Raw genomic sequence first — 24,590 nt, forward strand, 5'->3', positions numbered from 1 at the left:
TTTACCAATAAAGTCATTTGGCCTTAGAATTTTCTTTGTGTGAAGGTATTTTACTTTTGCTTTACCCAAATCTACTAATGGTTTTATTAAGGTATAATTTACCAATTTGAAGTGCACAAGTGAGTGAAGTCGCTCAGTTGTGTCCGACTCTGTGACCCCGTGGACTGTAGCCCACCAGGCTCCTCCATCCATGGGATTCTCCAGGCAAGAGTACTGGAGTGGGTTGCCATTTCCTTCTCCAAGGAATCTTCCTGATCCAGGGATCGAACCCGGGTCTCCCTCATTGCAGGTGGATGCTTTAACCTCTGAGCCACCAGGGAAGCCAGCAGAAGTGCACAAAGAAGGCAGAATTAACATTTGGAAAGAAATTAATCTCATTTTCTCTCACCTAGTTCTGAGATGACTTTTGGGAATTTCTTTTTTGCTAATGAATTGGAGAAGGAAATGGCAACCCACTCCAGTATTCTTGCCTGGAGAATCCCAAGGACAGAGGAATCTGGCGGGCTATAGGCTATGGGGTCACAGAGTCAGACACGACTGAGTGACTAACACTAATGAACTGCAAGCATGAGTTCTAGGCAGGCGCAAGTCACTTGGAGCTCAGAGTATCGCAGCTGCTTAAGATACAGTCAAGAGCTGATTTTCTCTGCCTCCCTCCTCCACGTGCAGTTGCTCTCCCTGTTCCCCTCCTCAGCTCAGTGTGCTCTGGCTCCACATCTCCCATCCTGGGACTGTTCTCCTGAGGATCACTTCCTCATTGCGGGCCCCTGGCAACACTCGACCTCCTTACTTGACACCTGCAGTGTTCTGAAGGTTGACTCTCCTCCCTGGCTGTCCTGGTTAGGCTCACAGCAGGTAGCCCCAGATCAGGATACGCTAAGGAAGCTTTAAAGACAGGGGAGCTATTTGCAAGGTGTGAGTGGGCAGATGCAGCTGGTATCTGGAGCTCTGGCCACTCCCAGGCCAGAAGTGACAAAGGCAGAAAGTAGTTCCTGGAGGTAGTGCAGGAGGCAGGCAGCCCTGGAGAGGGAATCAGGGCCTCCCAGCTTGCCCCACTGCTTCCTGCTGGTCGGGGGTCTGTCCCAGTGTGCGCTGATGAGGTGCAGAGGCTCACTCAGGTCACCTCTGGGGAGGCCGAGCAGGATGGGGAAAGGATGAAGGAGGACGGGCACCCTGACCCACACCTGCCTCCTTCCAGGTTCCTGAGGCTTCCTCTTAGGGCCCCCAGTGTCCTCCAGAATGATCTAGTTGGTTCCTGCAGGCTCATCAGACACCTAATGACATCTGGACCAGTCAAGAACTCTTGCTGGAGCCCACCTCACTACCAATCTTCTGGTAGCCTCCAAGGAAATGGATAAGTAGATGCTAATCTGTGTCTGGACTCATTTACTGTTCATGAAAGTTCTGTGAAGTAGCTCCGTTATCGCTGTCCTTTCACGGACGAGGAAATAGAAGCACAGAGAGGTTAGCTGATCTAACTGATCCGACCGCGGTCACACAGTTGCAAAATGTCAGAGCCAGGACTGGAACCTGGCGTGGAATCAGAACCTATATTCTTTATCAGTCTGACCAAAACAGCGTCTTCAGTCTTAGGGACAAGCTGGACTGGCTGATCTGGTTTCCATTAAGGCTGCTAGTCCACTAAGGTCCACGGTCTCAATCCCATGAGCTCCCATGGCACCCCGGCCATCCTGCATCAAGAATGCTTCTGGCTCATTCCTTGCCAGGATCCCTCTTCATCCCCACAGGAGGCGCACCCTTCTCTGAGCCCCTGTGTGAACTGGCTCTCATATCCCCTGGGGCAGTGCCAAAAGCCAACCAGACCAGGAGACAAAGAGAATTCACTTTATTGTTTACAAAACAATGGCTCCAGTAGGGAGGAACACAATCATTATGCCTACAGCAGCGAATAGAGGTGGGGGTGGGGGGAAAGTCTAGCTTTAAAATACTTGAAAATCACTGTGCAAAAATGGAGCTTCTGGGCACCTGGGTCTTAGATCTCAATCCAGTGAATGTCCCTAGTCCTCCAACCTTCCTAATTTCATCTCTGGTATCTTTAATATCACACAGCCCTGAATGTCGTAGATATTTATCAAGGAGGTGGGTCAGGGAGCCCAGGTAAGTAAAGTCAGAAAAGACTTGGGCCTTCAGACTGTTGTACAGTGGGATTTGAGTTCTAGAGAGACATGTCTGTTCAAAACCTTGTTTTCTGTTCTTCTGCAATTCATTTTATAGTGGAAGAAACAACCAGTGCAGGAATGAGGGGTGCTTCCTGGGTCCCCTCCGAGCATTTGTATTAAAATTCTAAAGTGGGAAAAGTCTATGAGACAGGTTCACAAGGCAACAGCCAGAGCCTAAAACACGGCCCTTCCCGGCCATCGCAAACCCTACATTCTCCTGAGAGGTGAGGTAGCTTCTGGGAGAGGGGCACCGTGGGCTGATGGTGATGGCCCTTCTAGATTTCGGTTCTGGCTGACCTGTGTCCCAAACCCTCCACCTTTACCCTGCGGTATGGAGAAGAGACCATAGGGACTAAGACATGCCAAAGTTTCTATGAAGTTTCTAGAAAGAAGAGGCTGCAAAACTCCCACAGGGAAGTGGAGAAATAAAAGGCCAGGACAGAAATTGCCAGACCAGGCAGGCCTCGTCCACAAGCTCCAGGGTAAGGGAGCCCCAGGGTCGGGGGCCAGGTGCAGGCTTGCCAGAACCTGGGGCCCCTCTTTGACTCAGGAATTACACATTCAAGTCATTTGCGGAAGTCTTTAAAGAAATGGTAATTTCTGATAATTGCTAAAAAAAGGTATTGTATCCTTATCATTGTATCCTTTGGCCAAGGACTTAGAAATGCTTGAAAAGTTGCCTTACCGACTATAACTGCTTAATTACCATTTTCTTCACTGTTGGGAATGAATTTCTTAACTACAGGACTTTGCTCTTGATAAGATTTGCCGATTCCATTTTATAAGAAAGGAAATTAATTAATATAGAAGCTAATAATTAAAACTTCAAAGTGCTATGCAGGGACAGAATTTTCCTGAAGACAGAATATATGGGGCCAGCCCCTTGAATGGATAAGTCTGACGTTGGGGCAGACAGTGGGCCTGTGGCCCCTCTTGGGGCCCTTTGAGTAGACGTGTTCCCGGAGGCCTGCCCTTGCCCTCACAGCCCTGCGAAGTCCTGCAGTGTAAACAGGTTCTTTCCCAGGGGCCTGGAAGGGTGGATTGCAGGGTGGTCCAGGAGCACCAAGCTGGCAGCCCCACTTCAGACTCACTGTTGGGTTCCCAGAGAGGGCACAGTGCTTGACACACAGTAGGAGCTTAAGAAATATTTATTGAGCAGGAGAAGAAATGGAGAGAAAAGAAAAGGTCAGATGGAAGAAAGGGCTGAATCGGAGGATGGGCCCCAAATTAAGATGCCTGCAATGACTAGCTTCAACCACCAGGTGGAGGTGCAGGGAAATGTCCGGCCTGTAGGGGAGACACCCCCACCCCGCCACTTCCTTTCTCCTCTGAGAAGCCACATCTCAGGCTGGGACTGAGCTCCCAATTCTGGAAATTTCTAAACCAGGCACACACCTCAAGAGTTAAAAAAAAAAAAAAAAATCAAAACAAGAAAAAAGGATAAACTACACATCACATGAAAGTGCAGTCCTTGGGTCTTTATAAAACTTGAGTCCTGACGAAGCTTAAAACCGTCCACCCCTCGGCCTTGCTCGTCCTCTTGACTTTTCTTGGTTCAAATGAACTCTATGCCCTCGTACTTCACACTCCCGATCTTGGTCTCAGGCAGGAGGAAGCGTCCGTCCAGCGTGAAGGCCATGATGTAGGTGGCGATCTGGCCGCCGTCCTCCTCGGACTTGAGGGCCACGATGATCTGGTCGTCGGTGTTGGGGATGAACTTGAAGGAGGAGAAGCCGTGGGTGGGGACCACTGCCCCCACGCGCTGGACAGTTATGTCCCCGAAGTCCTGGGCGGCGCTCAGCAGCAGGTTGGTGCCCCGGCGCTCGTCATCCTTCTCACTGTAGCGCTCGTGGCTGGCGCGGCGCGGCAGGAAGAACCAGCGCTGCAGCGTGTCACTCCAGCAGGCAGACTCGTGGATGAGGTAGCCTGGGGACACACAGGCCGGTCACAGCCCGCCCGACCTGGGCCCAGGGCGACCTCGCCCCACGTGCAGACTGCTAGCGGCCCGGGGGCCGAGCAGCAGCACCCTTCTTTTCTTTAGCTGTCCATCTGTCCAGAGTGGCTGAACCCTGCAGGACAGGGCCCATGGGGCCGCACGAGCCTCTGCTGGGCCGCCTCTCTGGCTGCCCTCCCTCGCCGGCTCCCCCAGCACTGCTGAGTAGCCATGGCTACAAGGTCTGTCTGTATTTTACCTCCTTGGTCCTATTTCACCTCTCTCAGGGTGCAGAGGAGAGAGCTTCTGCAAGACGCACGAGTAACACCAGGTCTGATCTGAGAAGATGGATGAGGGAGGGTAGGAGAGGCTGCCTCACAAGCCGAAAAGGATGGGAAGTCAGCCTATCTGGAGGAGAAGCTGTGACCTCAGTCACGTGCCCGAGCCCGCTCCAAGCACCACCCCTCCCTACTACAAACCATGACTTCCAGAAATGGGGGCAAAGAAGCAAAGCTTTGTGCACCTGCTCCCACCTCCAGGTCAGGGGTGAGGCCCAACCTCGGGGCAGTCCCCAGGAGGACCCTGCGGACGGAGCTACTGTCTGAGCCCGCCAGGTGAGCCTGGGTGAAAAGCAATGGCTTGCAGCCCCAGAACCCAGAGGCCTGGCGGGAGCAACCGTCGGAGACAGCGGAGCGGCCGAACAAGCAAGCTCGCGGTGCCGTCCGCGGGCCTGGCTCTCACCTGGCGGCCGGATCCCGGCAGCGGCCCGCAGGGCGTTGTAGCTGGACACCCAGTTCTCGTGGTCCACGCTGCCTCTGCAGCCCACCACCTTCACCCACTCTGGGTTCTCATTCAGCACCTCCCCCGTGGCAGTGGTCCACTCCTTGCCCAGGCCGCCCACATACAGATGCTCATCCTTCACAGCCAGCCACTCAGCTTTGAAGCCTGGGGACAGGGAGACAGGGGTGGGGCTGAGGCGAGGGCCCGCCTTCTGCTGGCCTGGCCCGTGGGCCCAGTCAGGCCAGAGCAGAGAGCCCTCTGGGCCTGGCAGCTCTAGGTAGCAGAGGTCACTCGTGGTGGACTCAACTTCGGGTGATGACAAGAGAGTAGAGGACGGACCAGCCACCCTGCAGCTCCGTCGGAGGGCGGGCAGGCGGGCCCCTCAGAGCAGACAGCATGGTGTTCACGGGGGGGCAGACGGGCACCACCTCCACCTTCTGACTCCTCTCTCCCTGCCCTCCAGCATCTTCTTCCCAAACTCACTCCAGGAACCCTGCTAGACCGTCCCCCCCTTAACCCATGTGAACCCCCCAGTGGAGAGGCCTAGTACTCCCCCCAACCAGAAAAGTGGCCCTCCACTCACAATCTCTGCAGACCCCAATCTCCCCATTTCTCCAGCTGTCACATCAGCCCCATCTCAGACTACGCCCAACCCTGGGAAAATGCAGGCAAGTGCTGGTCACACAGCCACACCCCCGAGGGATTTATGTGCCAGCGGCCAGAGCTTAGTGGGGCTCAGCACAGATGCTCACAGCAGCCACGCCAATCAGTGTGTTTATTTTCTTAGATGGATTTACTTAGCATGAGCTTAGTTTTGAAGGCTGTGTGGGCACTTTGTTCTAGCATATTCTCACCTGTTCCTTCACTGTGTTCTAATCTCTGCTTGTTCCCTGATGTTTTGCAAACTTCTGGCTGGCCCAAGGAGCTGTGGCTGCAGCCCTCACCTCGGGATGCTTCTCTGCAGGTGGCTCTGGGGGCCCCACTGACTTCCTGTGGTCTCCTCCGGGGGACCGACCACCAGGCAACCCCGAGCTCCCTCTATCCTGCTACCCTCCAGACCCCAGGGGCAAGCAGAACTGCTGGATGGTGCCGGACATGCGTGGCTGGCCTGAGGCAGAAAGCAGGCAACTGAGGTTTTCAATAAAACGGTGGCTGAGAGTCCTGCCAACCTGCCCAGCCTCGGGCAAAGTCGGGACGGATTTTTATCACTTCGAGGGAAGGAGGGCCTGGCAGCCAGCCCAGGGCCCAGTGAGTTAATGCGATTTCTCCTTTGACCCCAGGCACTGGCAGTGGAGCCTAGCTTTCTAGTAGGTGCAGATCCAGCCACATGCATGGAAGCTGATGTCAACTCTCCTGCTGCCCCATGTGAAGGTTCTGGGCACACAGGCTCCCTCCCACAGCTCTGCTATCTGCCTGCTGGCGTGGAGCACAGCTGATGCCAGAGGTCAGACTCCACTCAAGGTCGGGGTGGGGGGCACTGCTGCTCACACTCAGACCCTCCCCTGCTGGGTTTCCAGAAAGGAGCAGTTTGCTTTTTAACAAAGTCTCAGTTCGGAATGAGCAAACCTGATGCCCCGGCTTTAAAGCTGAGGCACGTGGAGGGCGCAGTCCCAGCGTACGCTCAAGACACTGATACGGCTGAGGACGCAGAAAGGGCCTGTCCCTGAGGGCAGGGCCCAGCGCTCCTCTGGGAGAGACCCCCCAGCAGAAGCTCACACTCCTGGGCATGGCTTCAGTCTGAGGTCTCCGAGGACTCTGCTCAGGCTGTGGGGGCCGCAGGTCAGAGGTGGGGGAGATGAGATCTCCCCGACGTCCACCCCCCCAGACCTGTGACTGCTTTGCTGTGCACATGTTGAGAACCAACCGGATGACCTGTCCTCCAGCACCACAGTGAGCCCGGGGACAGACGGCCTGACGTACCTTTCCCCACGGTGCCGTCGCCATCGGACAGGATGACCCAGGGCACAGCCCTGGAGCCTTCGATCTGGTAGACGACGCCTGTGCGGTCGTCCACGGAGTAGAGCTTCCCATTGAAGACGATCAGATCCGACAGCTCCATGCCCCGCCCCTTTTCCGCCAGGTGGGACTCCAAGACCTCATGGCCTTGGTCCCACTCCACGGCCACCCGGTCCCCGCTGTCTGACAGGGTCAGATGACCCTTCTTCAGGTAACTGACCCAGGTGTTCTCCTCCTGAGCCCTGGACTTTGTGTCCAGGTCGGCGATAACAGCGATCCGGTATCGTGTCCCGCCCGGCATCCTCTGGGGGGCAGACAGCGGGTAGGTGTCATTGTACCGGGCAGCAGGCGGCTGGACAAGCTTCCAGTTGTGGGTGTTGGGCAAGGGGAGCCGGCCAGGAGGGGGGCGGTGGGCATAGAGCAGCCAGAGGACAGCGGCGCCCACGAAGGACGGCAGGATCACCTTCCAGCGGGGGCGGAAGCGGGGGTCTGCGGCCTTGGTCATGGACGCCAGCACGGGAAGGCCCCCCACGCTGATCCGGAGAGAGTGCATAGACTCATTCCATTCCGGGGGGTTGGAGAGCTGGACGGGCATCAGACTGAAGGGCAGCGGGACCTGTAACGCCAGGGAAAGGAGAGCGGTCACGACCTGCCGGGCACAGCGCCCCACGTACGAGCGGGCGCACGGTCCAAGGCCGCCTCGTCCAGGGTGCCTGGCATGGCCACGACTCTGGGCCATTACTGCTCCCTTGGCTCAAGTAAACCCTGACTCTAGCAGTATCTTTGTTTACTCTGATTCAGCAGGAAGAAAAGTCTTTCCAAAGCAAAACCATTCCATGTCCTCTGTCCCAGCTGGCAAGACACAAACCTCAGTGAGAGAAAGTTCTGCGTAAGCTGGTGCTTTGCAGTCTTGGGAAAGAGGGCACGTGGCAGGCGGGGAGGTGGGGAGGGCGCTGGGCAGGACAAACTATCAGAGTACAGGTCCATTTTAGGCAAAGGTCACCTGAGCCAGGAAGCCCTCCCTGATGGCTCTGCTCCTAACGGCAGCCTCCATCCCCTTCCGTGGCACCTGTCACCACTGGATATCATGTCACAGTTGATTCATTTGCGCCCCCAGCCACTAGAACAGTGCCCAGAGCAGACACACGCTCAGAGAGGGAGTTTCTACTTCCTCCTGGGTTACGTTTCCCTGATATTCAGATAAAGCATAGAGCACTATCAGCCAGACAGAAACGTGCTGTGCTGTGCTTAGCTGCCATTCACGTCTGACTTGCTGTGACCCTGTGGACTGTAGTCTGTCGGGCTCCTCCGTCCTCGGGACTTTTCAGGCAAGAGTACTGGAGTGGGACGCCATTTCCTCCTCCAGGGGATAGTCCCGACCCAGGGGTTGAACCTGCACCTCCTGTGTCTCCTGAATTGCAGGGGGATCCTTTACCCGCTGAGCCATTGGAGAAGCCCATTCAAATCAACTGTGGAACACAATCAAGCCAAACAGAAACAGTGCGGGTTTTGTCAGCATCTGTGCCCTGGCGCCTCTGTGTCGTGCAGAAGGCTGAGGGTCCAGAGGCTGCCGCGTCCTCATCCCTGGAGCCCCGCCTGTCAGCGCATCAGCTCCAAGGACAGCGTGGCTCGGCCCGGCCCACTCCCCGAGTGTAGCTGGAGGCTGAGCTCCGGGGGAGGTGGTGGCGGCCAGGAATAGCGGCTCTCGTCCCCAGCACAGACCACGGCAGCTCCCAGGTCACGGCAGCACGAGGGGCAGAAGCAGCAGGACACTGGCCTGGGGCCACTCTCAGTCTCGACCTTCAGCTGTGACTTGGCAGGTCTCAGCCTGAGAAATGTCCTTCGGGCCATGGAGCATTTCTGCCTTGGCCCCCAAACAACTATCGGCTGACTCTCTGCGTAGATGCTCCTCACTCCGCCAGGTGGCAGCTGGGAAGGGCGTGGGGACTCAGGCGGGGACTTGGCAGTTCTGTGAACCGCCCCCCACCACAAGGTAGACCATGTGGCCTGGCTCCTGGGATGGAAAACCAAGGCAACAGGCCCACATGGTAAACAGGCCTCCCATCCCCTTGCTTTCCGGAGAGATTCTTAGGTTCTGGCTGCAGGGTCAAGTACAGAAAGGGACTTCTAACGAGCAGGTAAGACATGAGGGGCCCCGCGGAACGGCCTCGGAGTCCTCCTCTCCTCCCCTAGGCATAGGCCCAACTCCCCTCCTGGGAGAGGGCTCCTTCCACCCCCAGGAAGCAGTCCCCCAGTTTGCCATGGAGACGCAAGCTGGTTGCTGGGGACCTTGACAGAAAGCAAGAGTCCTGGCCCCTCCTCTGGTCTCGCCAAACCACGGCTTCAAAAGCACAGCCAGGCCAAAGCCCACCGTTGCCACTGAGCTCTCAGTTCCTGCATCTCACCTCCTGGTCAAAATTCTGCCTGGATTTCTGACATACATTCGCCTGCAGTTCTTCCCTCAGGAATCAAGGCAGCGATGGCGGATGGCCATCGTCGCAGCTGTCCTGGTCGAAACTTCCATCAAAACCCTGGGAGACACAACTTTCTGTGTGAACACACTTCAACCAAGTTATGAGCCACCGCCACCTCGAAAAGCCCAGGGGTGGCCCCGATCCCCCTCCGTCTGCAGCATCTGCTCTGTCAGCCCCAGCGACCCGGCTGCCTGCCTCCTCTCCATCGGCTCCCATGGCCCCTTCTCACGGGAACCACGCAGGCGCCCTCTTGCTGCCACTCCCCCCACCCCGACACCCACTGGTGCCCTGCGGCCACCGACACCTGCCATTCACGCCAGCCCCTCTGGAGTGTCATTCCCTGCTTTGGGAGCAAACCCTCGCTAGTTACACAACCCCTGCCAACCCCAACCCGTCCCCGGCAAGCCGGCTCCTCTGCCTGCCGACCGACCACCCTTCTACCATGCGTCCCCCAGACAGGGCTCGCCGTCCTGCCCCAGCTCCTGACGGTCTTGCTTGCACTCCTCAGAAGGGCCTCCCTGCCCACCCTCTACCCTACAGGATACTGCGCCAAAGGAATGAAAAGGACACCCACTTCCTGAGCAGCTGAGGCTCCTTGCCCCTGAGCCCCAGCTTAGGTACATGCAAACCCCCCGGCCCTGGATCCAGCTGGGGTTGAGCTGCCTGCCGTCACAGGGCTGCAGGTACAGTGGGCAGAGCCTGCCAACATAGACATGTCTCCACCATAAGGTGCCCTCACAGCCCCTGGTGGACTCTTCATTTCTGGGTTGTGGTCCTGGTGTCCCCTCTCCACTCACTCCCAGCAGACTCTGAGGACGCCACCAGCAGCCAGGGCCCAGTGGAGCCTGCCCGGCCCCCAGGCCCTGGTCCTGGGGGAGGACCTCCTGCTTGCTCGGGGTTGGGTCAGCCATGCCCACTCTACTGGTTCCTTCTCACAGTCTGTACTTGTCCAAATCTCCCATCTGAGCCACTGTTCCAGCTCCAGGGTACACTCTCAGGTACACTGGTAGCGCTCAGTATGTGAAAGGGTGACACCGTGCCCCTGTGAATCAATGCAGAGCCTACCATCCCCATCCCGGAGGAGCGCTCTCCCCCGTCCTAGCTAGCGTCCAGTGCTGGCCTGGAGACACCCCACCCACAGACAGGCCTGCTCCTGGGGCCCAGCCACCGGGTGTCCTACTAGACTTCCTGCCAGCAGCAACGGGGCCGCCAGTGGTGACCTGTCTGTGGCCCTCCTCCCTCTCTTCTCGGCCCCCAAGGTGGGCTCCTTCCTCGCCACCCACCACTCTCCTTCTGAATCCACACCCTCCCAGCCCGAATGTCTCCCTGGAATTCAGGCCAGGAGCCCAGCTGCTGAGCCTCCCGTGCCTGCTGCAGGTTCCTGGCAGGAAGGCACTGCAGGCCGGGGGCGCTCCCAGCCCACAGCGCCAGCCTGGGCAGCAGTCAAATCGCTCATGCTGCCACATCCTGGCAGGTGCCAGGCCCCCTCACCTGTCTGCACCCCAGCTCTCAATTCCACACCACTCCCCCCGCCGCCCCAGCCTCTGCCCTGATCTCACCTTGGCCTCCTGATGACCCAGACCTCTGGGCAACCTGAGTTCTGCCCATTACCAGCCACGTGACCTCAAACAAGTGACCTCTCTCCTCTGGATCTCCATTTCTCCACGTGTAAACTGTGCACGTGTCGGACTGGCATCCCAGGGCCACGGCCGTCGGGTCAGATGCTGGGGGGCTTGGCACTGACCTCCCGCTGCTGTCCAGCACGTCCCTCCTCACATTACGAGCACCTGTGCTCAGGCCTGGGGGGCCCGGCTCTGCAGGCAAAGCTGGCGCAGGGGCCGGCCCACTTCTGTGAGCGCCGGGCATGGCCAGAGCCAGGGACTAGATGGCCCGCAAAGCGGAGAATACCCACGCTCTGCTCCCCCAGAGAAACAGACCCTCCCCAATCCATCCTTCACACAACCGAAGGACTTTCCTGAAAAGTGAATCTTGACCAGCCCCCAGCGCCTTCCTGCCAAAGGACAAGCTCCTCAGCTTGCAGGCAAAGCCTCGCATCCTCGCACATGCTTCCCACACTCAGCACCGCCTTGTTTGTGATCCCACAATCTGTGTGCCAAACACTCGCACAGGACGCTTTCTCCACTCAGCCACGTGGACCCACCTAGCAGCTCCTGGCTGTCCCGTGAGAGTCACGCACTTGCTGTCCTGCCCCACTCCTGTCCTGCGTCTATGTGGAGTGTCCCCCACCCCGCCGTAAGTGTCCCTCCTGTGAGGGGCTGACATCCCAAAGGCAGCCAGGCTGGATCCCAGGACCTGGGACTGTCCCCTTCTATGGCAACAAGGACTGTGCAGATGAGAGCCAGTCGGGGGCCCTGTGATGGCGAGATTGCCCAGGTGGGCCCTCAGTGTGACCGTGTCCTCACAGAAGAGGGGGGCGCGGGATGTGACAGCTGAGGAGGCCACGTGACCACGGCCAAGAATCGCATGGGACCCCGAGGAGCTGGAAGAGGTGAGGACGGACTGTGCCCTGGCACCTTCGGCAGAGTGCGGCCCTACCCACACCATTTAGGCCCAGTGAAATGACAGCTGCTTCTGGCCTCCAGAACAACGAGGGCACGTGTGCTGTTTTCAGCCAAGAAGCCTGTGGTGATGTGTGAGGCCAGGCCTAGAACCAACACTCTTGATGCCGGCTGCGCCTCTTGCAGGGCCGGGCTCCGCCATTTCTCTGGCTGCGACCCGGTCTCAGCCTCCCCACTGACTCTGAGCCTCAGGAGCCCAGGGGCTCTGCTCAGTCAGGTTGGCTCCCAAGACGAAAGGAGGCCTGGGCCTCAATCACGTTTTGCTACATAAACACTTATTCGATTGCTTTCGGTGACCGGAGAGCTCGGGCTGCTGTCCAGAAAGCCCCTTCAGCTTTACCACTGGATCAAAGCCCAACCTTGGTGTCCATCCCTCCTTTGGCATCCCAAGGGATTATTTTTATTTTGTAGAAAAAGAAAGTTTCCAATCAGATTTGTTTTCATGCCGTGCCACGACCCACTGGTTTATCATCTAAAACTGATGATGAGCTGCCTGTAGTCTCTTGTTGCTGGAGGCCTGGCTCCAAGAGAGAGCTTGCATTTTTATTAAAAAACAACAACAACAAAAAAAAAAAACAGAACAAAAACCTGCCATCCACGAAAACCAAGAGACAAGCCAGCGCAGCTGAAAGGTGAAATGGACAAAGCCGTTCCCAGAAGGACCTGCCCCTGCCCACACACCTCCGAACACTAAGCGGTTTAAATGTCTGCTCTACGTGACGAGAAGTTTGTCAACCCCACCACGTGCAGCTCGAGCTCAGTTGCTCAGCTGTGTCCGACTCTTTGCGACCCCAAGGACTGTAGCCCTCCAGGCTCCTTTGTCCATGGGATTCTCCAAGCAAGAATACTGGAGTGGGTTGCCATTTCCTTCTCCAGGGTATCTTCCTGACCCAGGGATCAAACCCACATCTCCTCTCCTGCATTGTAAGCGGATTCTTTACCCACTGAGCCATCATAAAGGGTCGATTTTTTCAAAAATTTTTATTTATTTGACTGCACTGGGTCTTAGGTGCACACATGGGAGCTAGTTCCCGGGTCAGGGACTGACTCTGAGCCCCCTGCATTGGGCGTGTGTAGGTCCCAGGCTGATTTTATATAACCAGGAAAACTGGAATCAAGTTGCTGCGGTAGAAAGTCACGAGCTCTCTGGCCAGCCAGGCTCACCTGTTCAGGGGGCGTGCCTGCCTTCGCTCCTGTTCAGAAACCCCTGGGGACCACACCCCTTCCGGCTTCCTTTCTCCTGTGCCAGCCCCACTGCAGCATCTCTGGAAAGGCGTCCCTGGCTGTCGAGGGGCAACCACCACCCAGGGGGTTCGAGCTCTAATTTCCTTCTGGGTCCCCTCTCTTTGGGGCGGGTGTCAAGAATGGCTCGCTGACACTCATGCTTTTCTGGTGTCCGTGGAACCAGCACTTCCTTAGACGACAGGCCAGAAATAGCCAGGTGTGGTGCTGGTGACGCTGCCTCCCCACCCGAGCAGCAGCAGCCCCTCCGAGGTCTGGTTACAGTTAAGGAGGAGGACAGGCTCTGACACCCCTACTTCCATGGGCCTTTCATCACTGGACTCTATCTACCAAGGCTTAGAAGAAGGTGGTTGGTGACACCCAGCACAGCCAAGAGCTTTTTTCTGTAGATTCCTTCAGTTCAGGGGTGTGACAGGTGGCAAGGCAAACAGGTTTAACGACAGCTGCCAAGGCTACCCGCCACCCACGCCCCTTCAGGATCTAGGGAGGCAGGAAGCACAGTGTGGAGATAAGGAGGCCCCTCCCGGCTCCCTGCGGCCTTGGGGGCAGCTACTGTCCTTCCTGGGGAGCAACTGCCTTCCTGGCTCCACCTCACTTCTAGAGAGCCCTGTCCAGACAGCGCTGGGCTGGCTTCTGAGTTCCTGCTCTGCTCACTGCCAAAGGGCACTTCCTGGTTAGAAAGTCAAGAGCTCATCCCACTGACATCACTAGACGCCAAGGGTTTCACAGCTCCAGCGAGACGGCATCTCAAAGAATGCAGACGGTGTGTCTCAGCTTTTGGAAAATATGACCTGATTCAAGGCATTTTTCTGTTTTGGACTTGCCAAGGCTTACTACTTTGTACTATTTTAGGCCATTTCAAATGTGGACAGGGTGGACAGTGGAAGGAAACCAGGAAGGAAGGGAAAGGTCCACAGCAGTCCAGTATGTCCTTTTCAGTTGAGTTTCTCAGTCGTGTCCAACTCTTTGCGACTCCTTGGACTGCAGCACGCCAGGCCTCCCTGTCCATCACCAACACCTGGAGTTTACTCAAACTCATGTCCATTGAGTTGGTGAAGCCATCCAACCACCTCATCCTTTGTCATCCCCTTCTCCTCCTGCCCTCAATCTTTCCCAGCATCAGGGTCTTTTCAAATGAGTCAGCTCTTCCCATCAGGTGGCCAAAGTATTGGAGGTTCAACTTCAACACCAGTCCTTCCAGTGAATACTGAGGTCAGGGCTGAAACTCCAGGCCCTACCTGAGTCTGCACCTTCCCGGGCTCCTCTTACTCTGTATACAGGCACTCACAACTGCGTGCTGAATCCGGTTACATACAGCTCGAGGTAACTTATTTTTCAGCCCTCTGGCTTGCTTTAAGGGCACTACCCAAGAGCAGTGAGTTTGTTTCCTGTTGTTGCTATTAACAAATCACCTCAGACTCAGCGGCTTACACACCACAAACTCGCTTTACGGTCTTGGAGGATGGAAGTCTGACATGGGTCTCCTGGGCTAAAATCAAGGGCTGTGTCCCTTTCCGAGGAGCTGGCCTTTCTCAGCTTCTCGCAGCTGCCCACATTTCTTGGCTTGTGGCCCCTTCCTCCACCTTCAAAGCCAGGAACAGCACTGTCCCGCTCTGGCCTTTCTGACGTCACTTCCCTCTGAAGTTCTCCTTTCTCCCTCTTCCGCGTTTAAAGGCTCTGATTGCTCGATAACCCAGCATGGTTTCCCTATTTTAAGGCTGTGGGTTAACAACCTTAATTCCATCTGCTACCTTAATAACCCTTTGGGAAAGTAAAGTCGCTCAGTCGTGTCTGACTCTTTGCGACCCCATGGACTGTAGCCCGCCAGGGTCCTCCATCAATGGGATTTTCCAGGCAAGAAGAATACTGGAGTGGGTTGCCATCTCCTTCTCCAGGGATCTTCCCAACTGAGAGATCGAACCCAGGTCTCCAGCATTGCAGGCGCTCTTTACATCTGAGCCACCAGGGAATCCCTAATAACCCCTTGCCACGTGATATATTTGTAGATTCTGCGGGTCAGGATGTGGACATCCTGGGGGGGAGCATTATTCTGCCAACCACAAGGAGGGAGACAGAGAAAGAACCTCTGGCTTTTCCGAAGGGGCAGGGCTGTTTGCACAAGGCTCTGTCTCTGGGGTGGGCACACGGTGTCAGGATCGTCCACAGTTTGTAGTTATTGCCATCATGGGAGGGCTGTGTGTGCTTCAGTTGTATCATTAAAGCTATACTTGGAGGATTTTTAGCAAAAAGTGATCTTTCCAGTTGAAAGTGAGGTGCTGTGCCGTACACAAAACCACACATCACTGGGGCTGTTTATGCAGAGAGCCCATAAATACGAGGACATAATCATCCCACGATCCATCTGAATCAGGGCTTGCTCCCAGACAGTAGAGCTGCACCTACAAGAAGCCATTTCCTTCTGGCACTTTTCTCAGTGGCAGATGTCACTGGGACTCACTCAACCCTTGGAACCCTTCTGTGGGGGCTCCAACCTCACCCTCACACCATCAGTAACCATAACAGGATCTGGTCTGGCCCCGTCTGAACCCTGCTGTCTGGGGCCCTACTCCAGCCTCATTCCCCACGGCTTGTTCCCCCAGCTGAACAAGAATGGAAGTCGGGCTCTGCTTCAGAACCTGAAGCTGTGAGTTCCACTTAATGACTGGACCACAAGTAAACAAGTAGGATTTTTAAAAAAAGGTATAGGAAACGAGAAAACTGAACACCTTCCCAAACAGATTTCTCTATCACCAGGATTATTTCTTTCTAACTGATCATCTTGAGTCTAGTGAAACGGGAAATCAACACAGAGGTCCTTTAAGATTAAATTGAAAGTTTTAGATTCCCCAATATCTTTCCTGGAATCTCCACAGTCCAGAGTGTTACTGAAGGGAAAAGTAACATCACTACCTTTTCCCCTGCAGTGTCCTAGGTACCATTCCACAATCATCTGAATGATAGAGAAATGACTTAGCAGAGTGCAGACCCATTTCAGGACTCCAGACCACATTCCCAGACCTGAGGTTCTCTGTTTCTAAAGGAGAGCACACTGGAGCATGTGTCTACCTACCCTCCAAAGCTGCCACGAGGACTGCCACGTCGCGGCTGCCAAGTCCCGAGACTCAGATGAAAGGGACGTGTGTGTATGGCAGCCTGCAGTGCTCACCTCAAAGGCCACATTCAGGGAGTAGGGCGGACAGAGCCGCTCCTCCTGCACCCTGGGCCCCTCCTCCCCACCTCTGTGGCTCAGGGAGGCTGGGCACACGCGTAGGGTGCAGTCAGACTGGCAGGTAAGAAATCCCTCACAGCTTAAACACATCACTGCTGTGGGCTATGAAAATAAGGGGTAAGCGACATTTGGGTGACATCTTTAGGGGGAAGAAAGCAGACTCTCAGCTAACAGAAGGAATGGAACAATCAGCTCACACGGCACCACAAAGCTGTGGGGGATTTCCTCCACTACCCTGTGACGTCACGGTGCCTTGTGTGATCAGGTTAACTGGGACAAGAAAAAGGGAGAAGATGGAGAATCCTGGCCCCAGACCACTGCAGAGGCCTCGTGACAGTGCCTGACCAAATCGACGCGTCTCCCCTGAGTCCTCTCCCAGAGATGCTCTCAGGACAGGACGCCCCTACCAAGTGCAGAGGGAGTGGCTGGCTGGTTGGTGTGCCTCTCAGGCGGAATAGAGGGCTCATTGAGGCAGGCAGGGAGGCGCCCCAGGGGCCGGCTGCTTGCTGGCTGTTCTGGGAGGAGCCCCATCGAGCCCACAGGCTCAGGCTGGGCTGTTCCACTGGCAGGCCTGTGGGGTGAGGCTGGGGGCTGGAGGAAGGCCCACAGCCCAGCCCAGGCAGATTTTTCTCAATCAAGCTTCTCAAAGGGAGAGGAGGGGGAGGCTGCAGAGACCCCAGGGCTCCTGAAGGGCTGCAGCACCTGCTTCCACATGGACCCCCAGAGACCCCGTGCTTTTGTTAAGGTTTGGTCCTTAGACAGAAGGACCAGCAAGATTCACTCGACCTCAGCAGATGCGGGCTCCTACATCTACTATTTGTTTAGAATTGGGTAGGAAAAGATGTCAAGCACATACCCTGAGGCAGGCATAGGAAACAGGGCTGGAGTGCAAAGAGGCACCCATCTCCTGGGGGACCCTCAGGTGCCTGGGAAAAAGACGTGTCCGGAAGACAGAAGGGGGCCTGCCAAGCCTAGGGACGCGAGGGCAAGGGTCACGACAAACCACAGGGATGGGCAAAGCACCTGTCCTAGGAATGGTGCCCATCCTGACCAGAAGGTGGGGAGAAGAGAGTGGAGAGGGGGTTAGGGCAGACAGTCTGGGTGCAGAAGGAAAGAGGGGAAGAAGAGGAAGGCCTGCTGGGGTGGGGGGATGCTGACCTGCTGCAGGTGTGACAAAGTGCCAGTCAGAGACGGGAGGGGTTCCCTAACTGGTCAGGAGAAGCCCTGCAGAGGTCAGAGAGGCTGGTAATGAAATCACAGCGGGCAGGAGAGGGTTGTCCTCAAGGATAGTTAAGCCTCAGGAAGGGAATGCATCCTCCAGGCTCAGAGGGGGTGATGTCCCAACCTAGGCCGAGGGGCGAGGTGTCCACAAGTCAGAGGGGGCAGGAGTCCTGCGGTCAGGGGTGGTGGACCGTGCCAATCAGAGGGTGGACGAGTCCCCCAGGTCAGAGAGGGTCGTCCTGCAGTCACACGAGGGAGCTATCTCCTAAGTCAGAGGGGGGAGGTGTCCCGTAGGTCAGAGGAGGTAAGAGTCTTACAAGTCAGAGGAGAGGGAGGCGTCCCACCCTAGTCAGAGAGTCAAGGGGGGCGGAGGCCCCGATCAGGGAGAAGAGGGATGGAGCCTGGGGTCGGAGGAGGGACGCGACGGGATCGGAGCGGGCAGCAGGCGCCGGCGAGTCGCCGGCAAGCCGTCACTCACCCGGTGCGGGCTGGCTCCGGGGCCCGCGGGCGGCGGGGCCTCGCTGCGAGTGGCGGCGGGGCCTCGCTGCGAGTAGCGCCGGGGACCCAGCGGACAGCCGACTTCCGCCCGGCGCGCTCGCCCCGCCTCCGGGCAACACGCTCCCGGCAGCCCCCGCTCCGCGACTGCGCGCCGACGCCCACTGCGGGCTTCTGGGAGCTGTGGTTTTTTTTTTTTTGCTGCTCTGCGGGCAGGTCCCGGGGGAGGAGCCGCTCGCTGGGAGGGGGTCCCGAGGGCAGTGTGTTCCACCCGCAGGCCGTTTTCGGCGAGTTATTCCAGAACTTTGGCCAAAATGGAAGGTGGGGATGGAATGAAGGCTATGAGGAAGGAGTTATCATTCCTCCAGCTGAGATTGTAGGATCCCTCGCCTGGAGGCAGGGAAGCTTGGGCCCCTTTCTGCCACCCTCTTTCAGACGATAAAGAATCCGCCTGCAATGCAGGCTTCGATCCCTGGAGAAGGAAATGGCAACCGACTCCAATATTCTTGCCTGGAGAATCCCATGGACAGAGGAGTCTGGCGGGCTACAGTCCATGGGGTCGCAAAGAGTGAGACACGACTGAGCAACTAACAGTTTCATTTTCCGAGAGCTCTTCCAGTCAACCACATTGGAATGTTGATCCGTTTCCAAACAAAAGGTCTGGGCACAGGGCTACAGGTGGTAGTATCCTGGGAATGGGGTGCCACTGATTTGCAGTCAACGAACCCTCTCCCAAATGAGGGTCTCTGATTTCATCCTGTTTTTGACAGTCTCCTTCCCAACCCCCAGACTTCTTGGAAGTGTTAAAACGGATCCTGGCCCTACACTTCCAAGTCCTGCAATGTGCCTGTTTTAGAAATTCTGAAAAAAGCCTGATAGCAATGGCGCTTCACCTCTCAAGAGCTGGGCTAGGAGGGTGCCTCAGCGCTCTGCTGGTCTGCACCTGATTCAGTCTTTTGGTGCCTGCAAACACCCCTGGGTTTCTCAAGAACTTACAGATGCACAAGGGAAAAATTCAACTTATATTAATGGTGCACGGTGAAAAATAATCCGCACCCCCCCACTACCCTGTTTGGCATTCCCTGCCCAGAGGCAATCACTATTACTAGTTTTTTGTGGTTATTTCTAGAGCTATTTTATGATGCACAAACTAATCATAAACACATACATTAAATTACCTTTTAAAAAATGCAAATGTGCTAGACATGGTTCTGCCTTTTTTTAAGGGTGGGGGGGACCCTTCTTGAATTCGTTTCCTATCATGCTAAAATAAATCCTGGCCATACACCATATTTGTGTTTGTTCAGTCGCTAAGTTGTGTCCAACTCAGCTACCGCTGAGGACTACAGCATGCTAGGCCTCCCTGTCCTTTACTATCTCCTGGACTGATTGTGCTGTGCTCAGTAGTATTTGAGTCTTTGTGACCCCATGGACTGCAGCCCACCAGGCTCCTCTGTCGATGGTATTTTCCAGGCAAGAATACTGAAGTGGGTTGCCATTTCCTCCTCCAGGGGATCTTCCTGACTCAGGGATCGAACCTGCATCTCTTGAGTCTCCTGCATTGGCAGGCAGATTCTTTACCACTGAGTCACTTGGGAAGCCCCTCACTATCTTCCAGAGTTTGCTCAAACTCACGTCCATTGATTCAGTGATGGGATCCATCCATCTCATTCTCTCTCACTCGCTTCTCCTCCTGCCCTCAATCTTTCCCAGCATCAGGGTCTTTTCCAGTGAGTTGGCTGTTCGCCTCAGGTGGCCAACGTATTGGAGCTTCAGCTTCAGTATCAATCCTTCCAATGAATATTCAGGGTTGATTTCCTTTAGGATTGAATGGCTTCATCTCCTTGCTGTCCAAGGGACTCTCAAGTGTGTTTTCCAGTACCATATATACCATATATATAGTTATTACTTATCTTTTATTTATTAAGATATCTCTCTCTATATATGGGGCTTCCCTGATAGCTCAGTTGGTAAAGAATCCACCAGCAATACAGGAGATCCCAGTTCAATTCCTCGGTCAGGAAGATCACCTGGAGGGAGGATAGGCTATCCATTCTAGTATTCTTGGGCTTCCCTGTGGCTCAGCTGGTAAAGAATCTGCCTGCAATGCGGGAGAACTGGGTTCGATCCCTAGGTTGGGAAGATCCCCTGGTGAAGGGAAAGGCTACCCACTCCAGTATCCTGGCCTGGAGAATTCACAAAGAGTTGGACACAACTGAGCAAATTTCACTTCACTTCATATCTATATGGGCTTCCCTCTCAGTGGTAAAGAATCTGCCTGCCAATGCAGGAGCCACAAGAGATACAGGTTGGATCCCTGGCTACAGAAGATCCCCTTGAGGAGGATATGGCAACCCACTCCAGTATCCTTGCCTGGATAATCCTATGGACCAAGGAGCCTGGTGGGCTGCTGTCTTTGGGGGCCCAAAGACTCAGACATGACTGAGCACACACCCATTCTCTATCTGCAGAGGCCTCCCAGCTTAAGAAATAAGACCTTAGCCCTGCTATCTTGAAAGCTCTCTCTACTCCTTCCTCTTCCCAGTCCCCTCCCACCGCCAGAGGTAACCACAATCTTGAATGTTGTGTTAATAGTGATTCTCCTATTTTGTTTTATAATTTTAGCAAATAGGCTTCCCTGATAGCTCAGCTGGTAAAGAATCTGCCTGCTATGCAGGAGACCCCAGTTCGATTCCTGAGTCAGGAAGACCCACTGCAGAAGGGCTGGGCTACCCACTCCAGGACTCATGGGCTTCCCTTGTGGCTCAGACAGTAAAGAAACCGTCTGCAATGCTGGAGACCTGGTTTCAGTTCCTGGCTTGGGAAGATGCCCTGGTGAAGGGAATTGCTACCCACTTCAGTATTCAGGCCTGGGTTGCAAAGAGTCGGGCACTACTGAGTGGCTTTCACTTTCACAATGCCTATTATAACTTTTACAACAAGAAATAAAACTATGCAGTGGATGAGAGATCAAGTCACTCCAGAGATATTATCAGGTTATTAATTTTGCCAACTATGGCATTAAATATCTTCTCTGGGATACTGTCTGAGTACTGAGAGATTGTATATCATATATTTTGGTCATTTCTATTTCTTCTTCTACAGATGCCCCAATATCTCAGTGGTTTTTTTAGGAAATAATCCTTTCCCCATTGATATGTATGCAATGCCTGTTTGGTCATAGATCAAGTTTCCATATATATGTGGGTCTGTTTGGGGGGCTTTCTATTAGGTTGTACTGGTGTAATTTTTCATAGTAGTTCCAATACCACTGTCCTCGTTATTACTTCTTTTTAATAAGCGTTTATATGTTATAGGACAATTCCTCCCTCCCTCCCACAACACCCCCCCACCCCAGCTTTTTAGGATTTTGAATGGAATTGCTTTGAATCTGTAGATTAATTGGGGGAGAATTGAAATTTTTATGGTGATGGGTCTTTTACCCAAGAACATGGTTTGCCTTTCCATTTACTGTTCAGTTCAGTTCAGTTCAGTTGCTCAGTCGTGTCTGACTCTTTGCAACCCCATGAACCACAGCACGCCAGGCCTCCCTGTCCATCACCAACTCCTGGAGTTCACCCAAACCCATGTCCATTGAGTCGGTGATGCCATCCAACCATGTCAGCCTCTGTCATCCCCTTCTCCTCCTGCCCTCAATCTTTCCCAGCATCAGGGTCTTCTCAAATGAGTCAGCTCTTCACATCAGGTGGCCAAAGTATTGGAGTTTCAGCTTCAACATCAGTCTCACCAATGAACACCCAGGACTGATCTTCTTTAGGATGGACTGGTTTGATCTCCTTGCAGTCCAAGGGACTCTCAAGAGTCTTCTCCAACACCACAGTTCAAAAGCATCAATTCTTTGGCATCAATTCAGTTTTCTTTATATTCCAATTCTCACATCCATAAATGACCACTGGAAAAACCATAACCTTGACTAGACAGACCTTTGTTGACAAAGTAATGTCTCTGCTTTTCAATATACTGTCTAGGTTGGTCCATTTTCTGAGGTCTTCTTTAATGTTTTTCAATAAAGTTCGTAATTTTTCACCTCACGTGAATGCCTGTTCTATATCATTACATAGAGAGTGGCTTCATTCTCTAAGGAGCCACGTGTTATCTGCTGTATGGATGTTGTGTAATTTACTTTACCAGGCCCCTAATGATGTCATTTTAGGGTATCTATCATCTTTCTGCATTACAGTGATGCTTCGGGGGCATATCCCAGAACTTACTTATTGGAGCCCAGTTGTAAGTATACCTGCAGGATAAATTCCTGGAAGAAAGGTGACTAGGTCAAAGGGGACTTGCATCCTCTGGTGAATAGACACTGCCTTCCAGAACGCTGTGGCATGAAATTTCCCTCTTCTTAGCAATAGTGCACAACCAGGTTTTTCTTTAATTTTCATTGTCTTTGTCTTCTTTGCATCATAGGAGACTTCACCGCGACCTTCTCCTGGAAATTCCCTCCTCATTTTATTTCTGTGGCTCTGCATGAAAGACTACAAAATTCTTACTTTAATTGTTCATTGATGTGCCTACTTACTCATTCACTCATAGTGAAAGGCATAGAATTGTGCCGTCCACTAGAGGGCCTCCTATTTTGTGCATCAAGTAAAGCAGTCTTACTTAACTGGTCTGTCTAGGACTGTCTCTGTGTAACTGAAAGTGCTAGGAAACCGGAGTAAGCATTGAGAGATGGAGAAACTGAGGCATGAGGCATTAAGTGGCTTGATTAGAGTCAGGAGGCATATAAAAGGCAAAAGAAAGACAGCAACTGTATTTTTCTATCCCCTACTGCCCAACTTGGCTTGGAGTTCTGAGGGGACTCCTCAGAGTGGGCGTGTCTTCTCCAGGTCTGAAGATCACTCCCAGATTAGCCTGTTCCATCCTGGCAGCTATCAGTCCGATTCCCACCTGCCCCGGAGCCTTCCAGAACACGGGCAGCACCATCCAGGAGCACTGAGGGTGGGCCAGCAGCCAGGGAAGCTGGGTTTGGCTGCCAAGTTTCCATCTTAGCTCCTTCTCCAGATCTCCACGGAATCTCTCCCACCCCCATCCCTTGGCCGTGGGACACCACCACCGGAGCCTGCCTGCCTTTCGTTACCGTTTGGAACAGGATTCAAAAGTTTGCAATACCGATCTCTGCCCTTGAGACTGGGATGGCTGGGCAACCCGGCCCAAAAATAGCTGGGAGAGGCCTCAGTGGGAAAAAAAATCACAGAGCTGCTAATAACAGGCTTTGCTTATCTAGAACTGCCCGTCTTGCAGATGTTAACCGAGGTCACGTAGTTTTTTCCAAGGAGGAGAAAACAGAGTGAGCATCCTGACGTGCCCGGGGAGAGAGAAGCAATTGCCAAAGAGTACACAGAATGTGCTGCCTCTGGGCAGATTCCGGGCAGTGTGCTCTCCTCCCCCCACCGTGAGCCGCTGGGTTTTACATCCCATGAGCAACCCGTGTCTGAGAATGTGGAGCCACTTGGGAATGTTCAGGAAAACTTTAGGAGTTTGGCCCAGACATCCTTGTATAGGAGGTGCAGGTTCCTAGGGAATTCCAGGATGGGCGTGGTCTATGATTCCTCTGGGAACCTAAAAAGACCTTGATCCAGTGGGGTGGAAGGTCATCATTCTGGTTGGCCTTGGCCTCTGACCCATCCCAGGGCTGATGAACTTTCCCCCAGGCATGACTGCTGGCTTTGAGTTCTGATTTGTTAGCTTTTTTTTTTTTTTTTTAACCATCACTCTTGTTCTAGCCCTGGCTCAGACTGTCCTAGGGGAAGATATTTGCTGAACTGAGAACATTCCGCCCTGGTTGCTGCAGGTGAGGTTGGGGTGGGCTGGGGGAGGCAGGCTATACCCACGATGGAGAGAATCAAGCATCGCCAAAATCTTTACTACTTACCACTTTAAGGAAATACCTGACAAAGGGCATGAGGGCCCCCGGCAGCTCTGTGTTTGCGTGACATAATATTTCTTTTCTTAAGGGCAGACTTTGCTTTCTTTGGGAGCGTAGACTTTCGAATCTTTGCCCAGTTGTCTGTTGGCTTGGGTTGTGGACCCCGATGGCACTACCCAATGTGTACTCAGACTTTAGTTCCTGTTCTCCGGAACTTCCCACGCCTCAGAGTCTTCTGTTTCTCATGAATATCTTGGGAAACCCCAGGCTCTCGTTGCCACATTTAATATCAACACACCCAGTTTCTGCCTCAAAAAAAAAAAAAAAAAAAAAAGAGTAATCTCTTTCTAACTCTTGGGAGATTTGGGGGCTCAAATCAACAGGAAAGAGGGAAGAAGATTATTCTTGTAATGATAGTTATCGTGACTATTCTCACACTTGACCCCAAATCCCCCCAATACAAACACTCTGAAAACACAGTGTTCTCCTAAATTTGGCATGAAACAAATTTGAAAGAACAACGTGATTTAAAGTGTTGTGAGACTATGCATGTCTTTCCTTTATCCCACTAAAGACGACACAAGCGTCTGATGAAGGGGCTCCACCCA

The 24,590-nt window shown here is 54.1% G+C and overlaps 1 protein-coding gene across 2 annotated transcripts; it reads right to left on the minus strand.

Annotated features, from left to right (window-relative positions):
* Positions 1 to 1,829: 1,829 nt before the first annotated feature.
* Positions 1,830 to 18,199, minus strand: CANT1 (calcium activated nucleotidase 1). Of its 2 annotated transcripts, none has more exons than XM_040244719.1 (4): positions 18,073 to 18,199; positions 6,814 to 7,465; positions 4,855 to 5,058; positions 1,830 to 4,106 (listed from the first exon to the last, which is right to left on the minus strand). In XM_040244719.1, the coding sequence occupies exons 2-4, from the start codon at positions 7,442 to 7,444 to the stop codon at positions 3,736 to 3,738; spliced, it is 1,206 nt and encodes a 401-aa protein (XP_040100653.1). In that variant the 5' UTR covers positions 7,445 to 7,465; positions 18,073 to 18,199; the 3' UTR covers positions 1,830 to 3,735. The 2 variants fall into 2 exon arrangements, with proteins under 2 accessions (XP_040100653.1, XP_040100652.1); XM_040244718.1 differs by lacking the exon at positions 18,073 to 18,199 and adding an exon at positions 7,853 to 8,021.
* Between the last annotated feature and the right edge of the window lie 6,391 nt (positions 18,200 to 24,590).

The sequence above is a fragment of the Oryx dammah genome, unplaced genomic scaffold (assembly GCF_014754425.2).
Source record: "Oryx dammah isolate SB20612 unplaced genomic scaffold, SCBI_Odam_1.1 HiC_scaffold_8, whole genome shotgun sequence".
Taxonomy (NCBI): Eukaryota; Metazoa; Chordata; class Mammalia; order Artiodactyla; family Bovidae; genus Oryx; species Oryx dammah.

What these genes read in the sequence shown, in the direction of transcription:
- CANT1 (XM_040244718.1), bottom strand. Translation starts at nt 7,903, where the DNA reads ATGGAGGCTGCCGTTAGGAGCAGAGCCATCAGGGAGGGCTTCCTGGCT. An exon ending in GGGAGGGCTTCCTGGCTCAG is followed by an intron (nt 7,466 to 7,852) that starts GTGACCTTTGCC and finishes CTGGCGTTACAG; the next exon opens with GTCCCGCTGCCCTTCAGTCT. An exon ending in TGCCGGGATCCGGCCGCCAG is followed by an intron (nt 4,107 to 4,854) that starts GTGAGAGCCAGG and finishes GTGTGTCCCCAG; the next exon opens with GCTACCTCATCCACGAGTCT.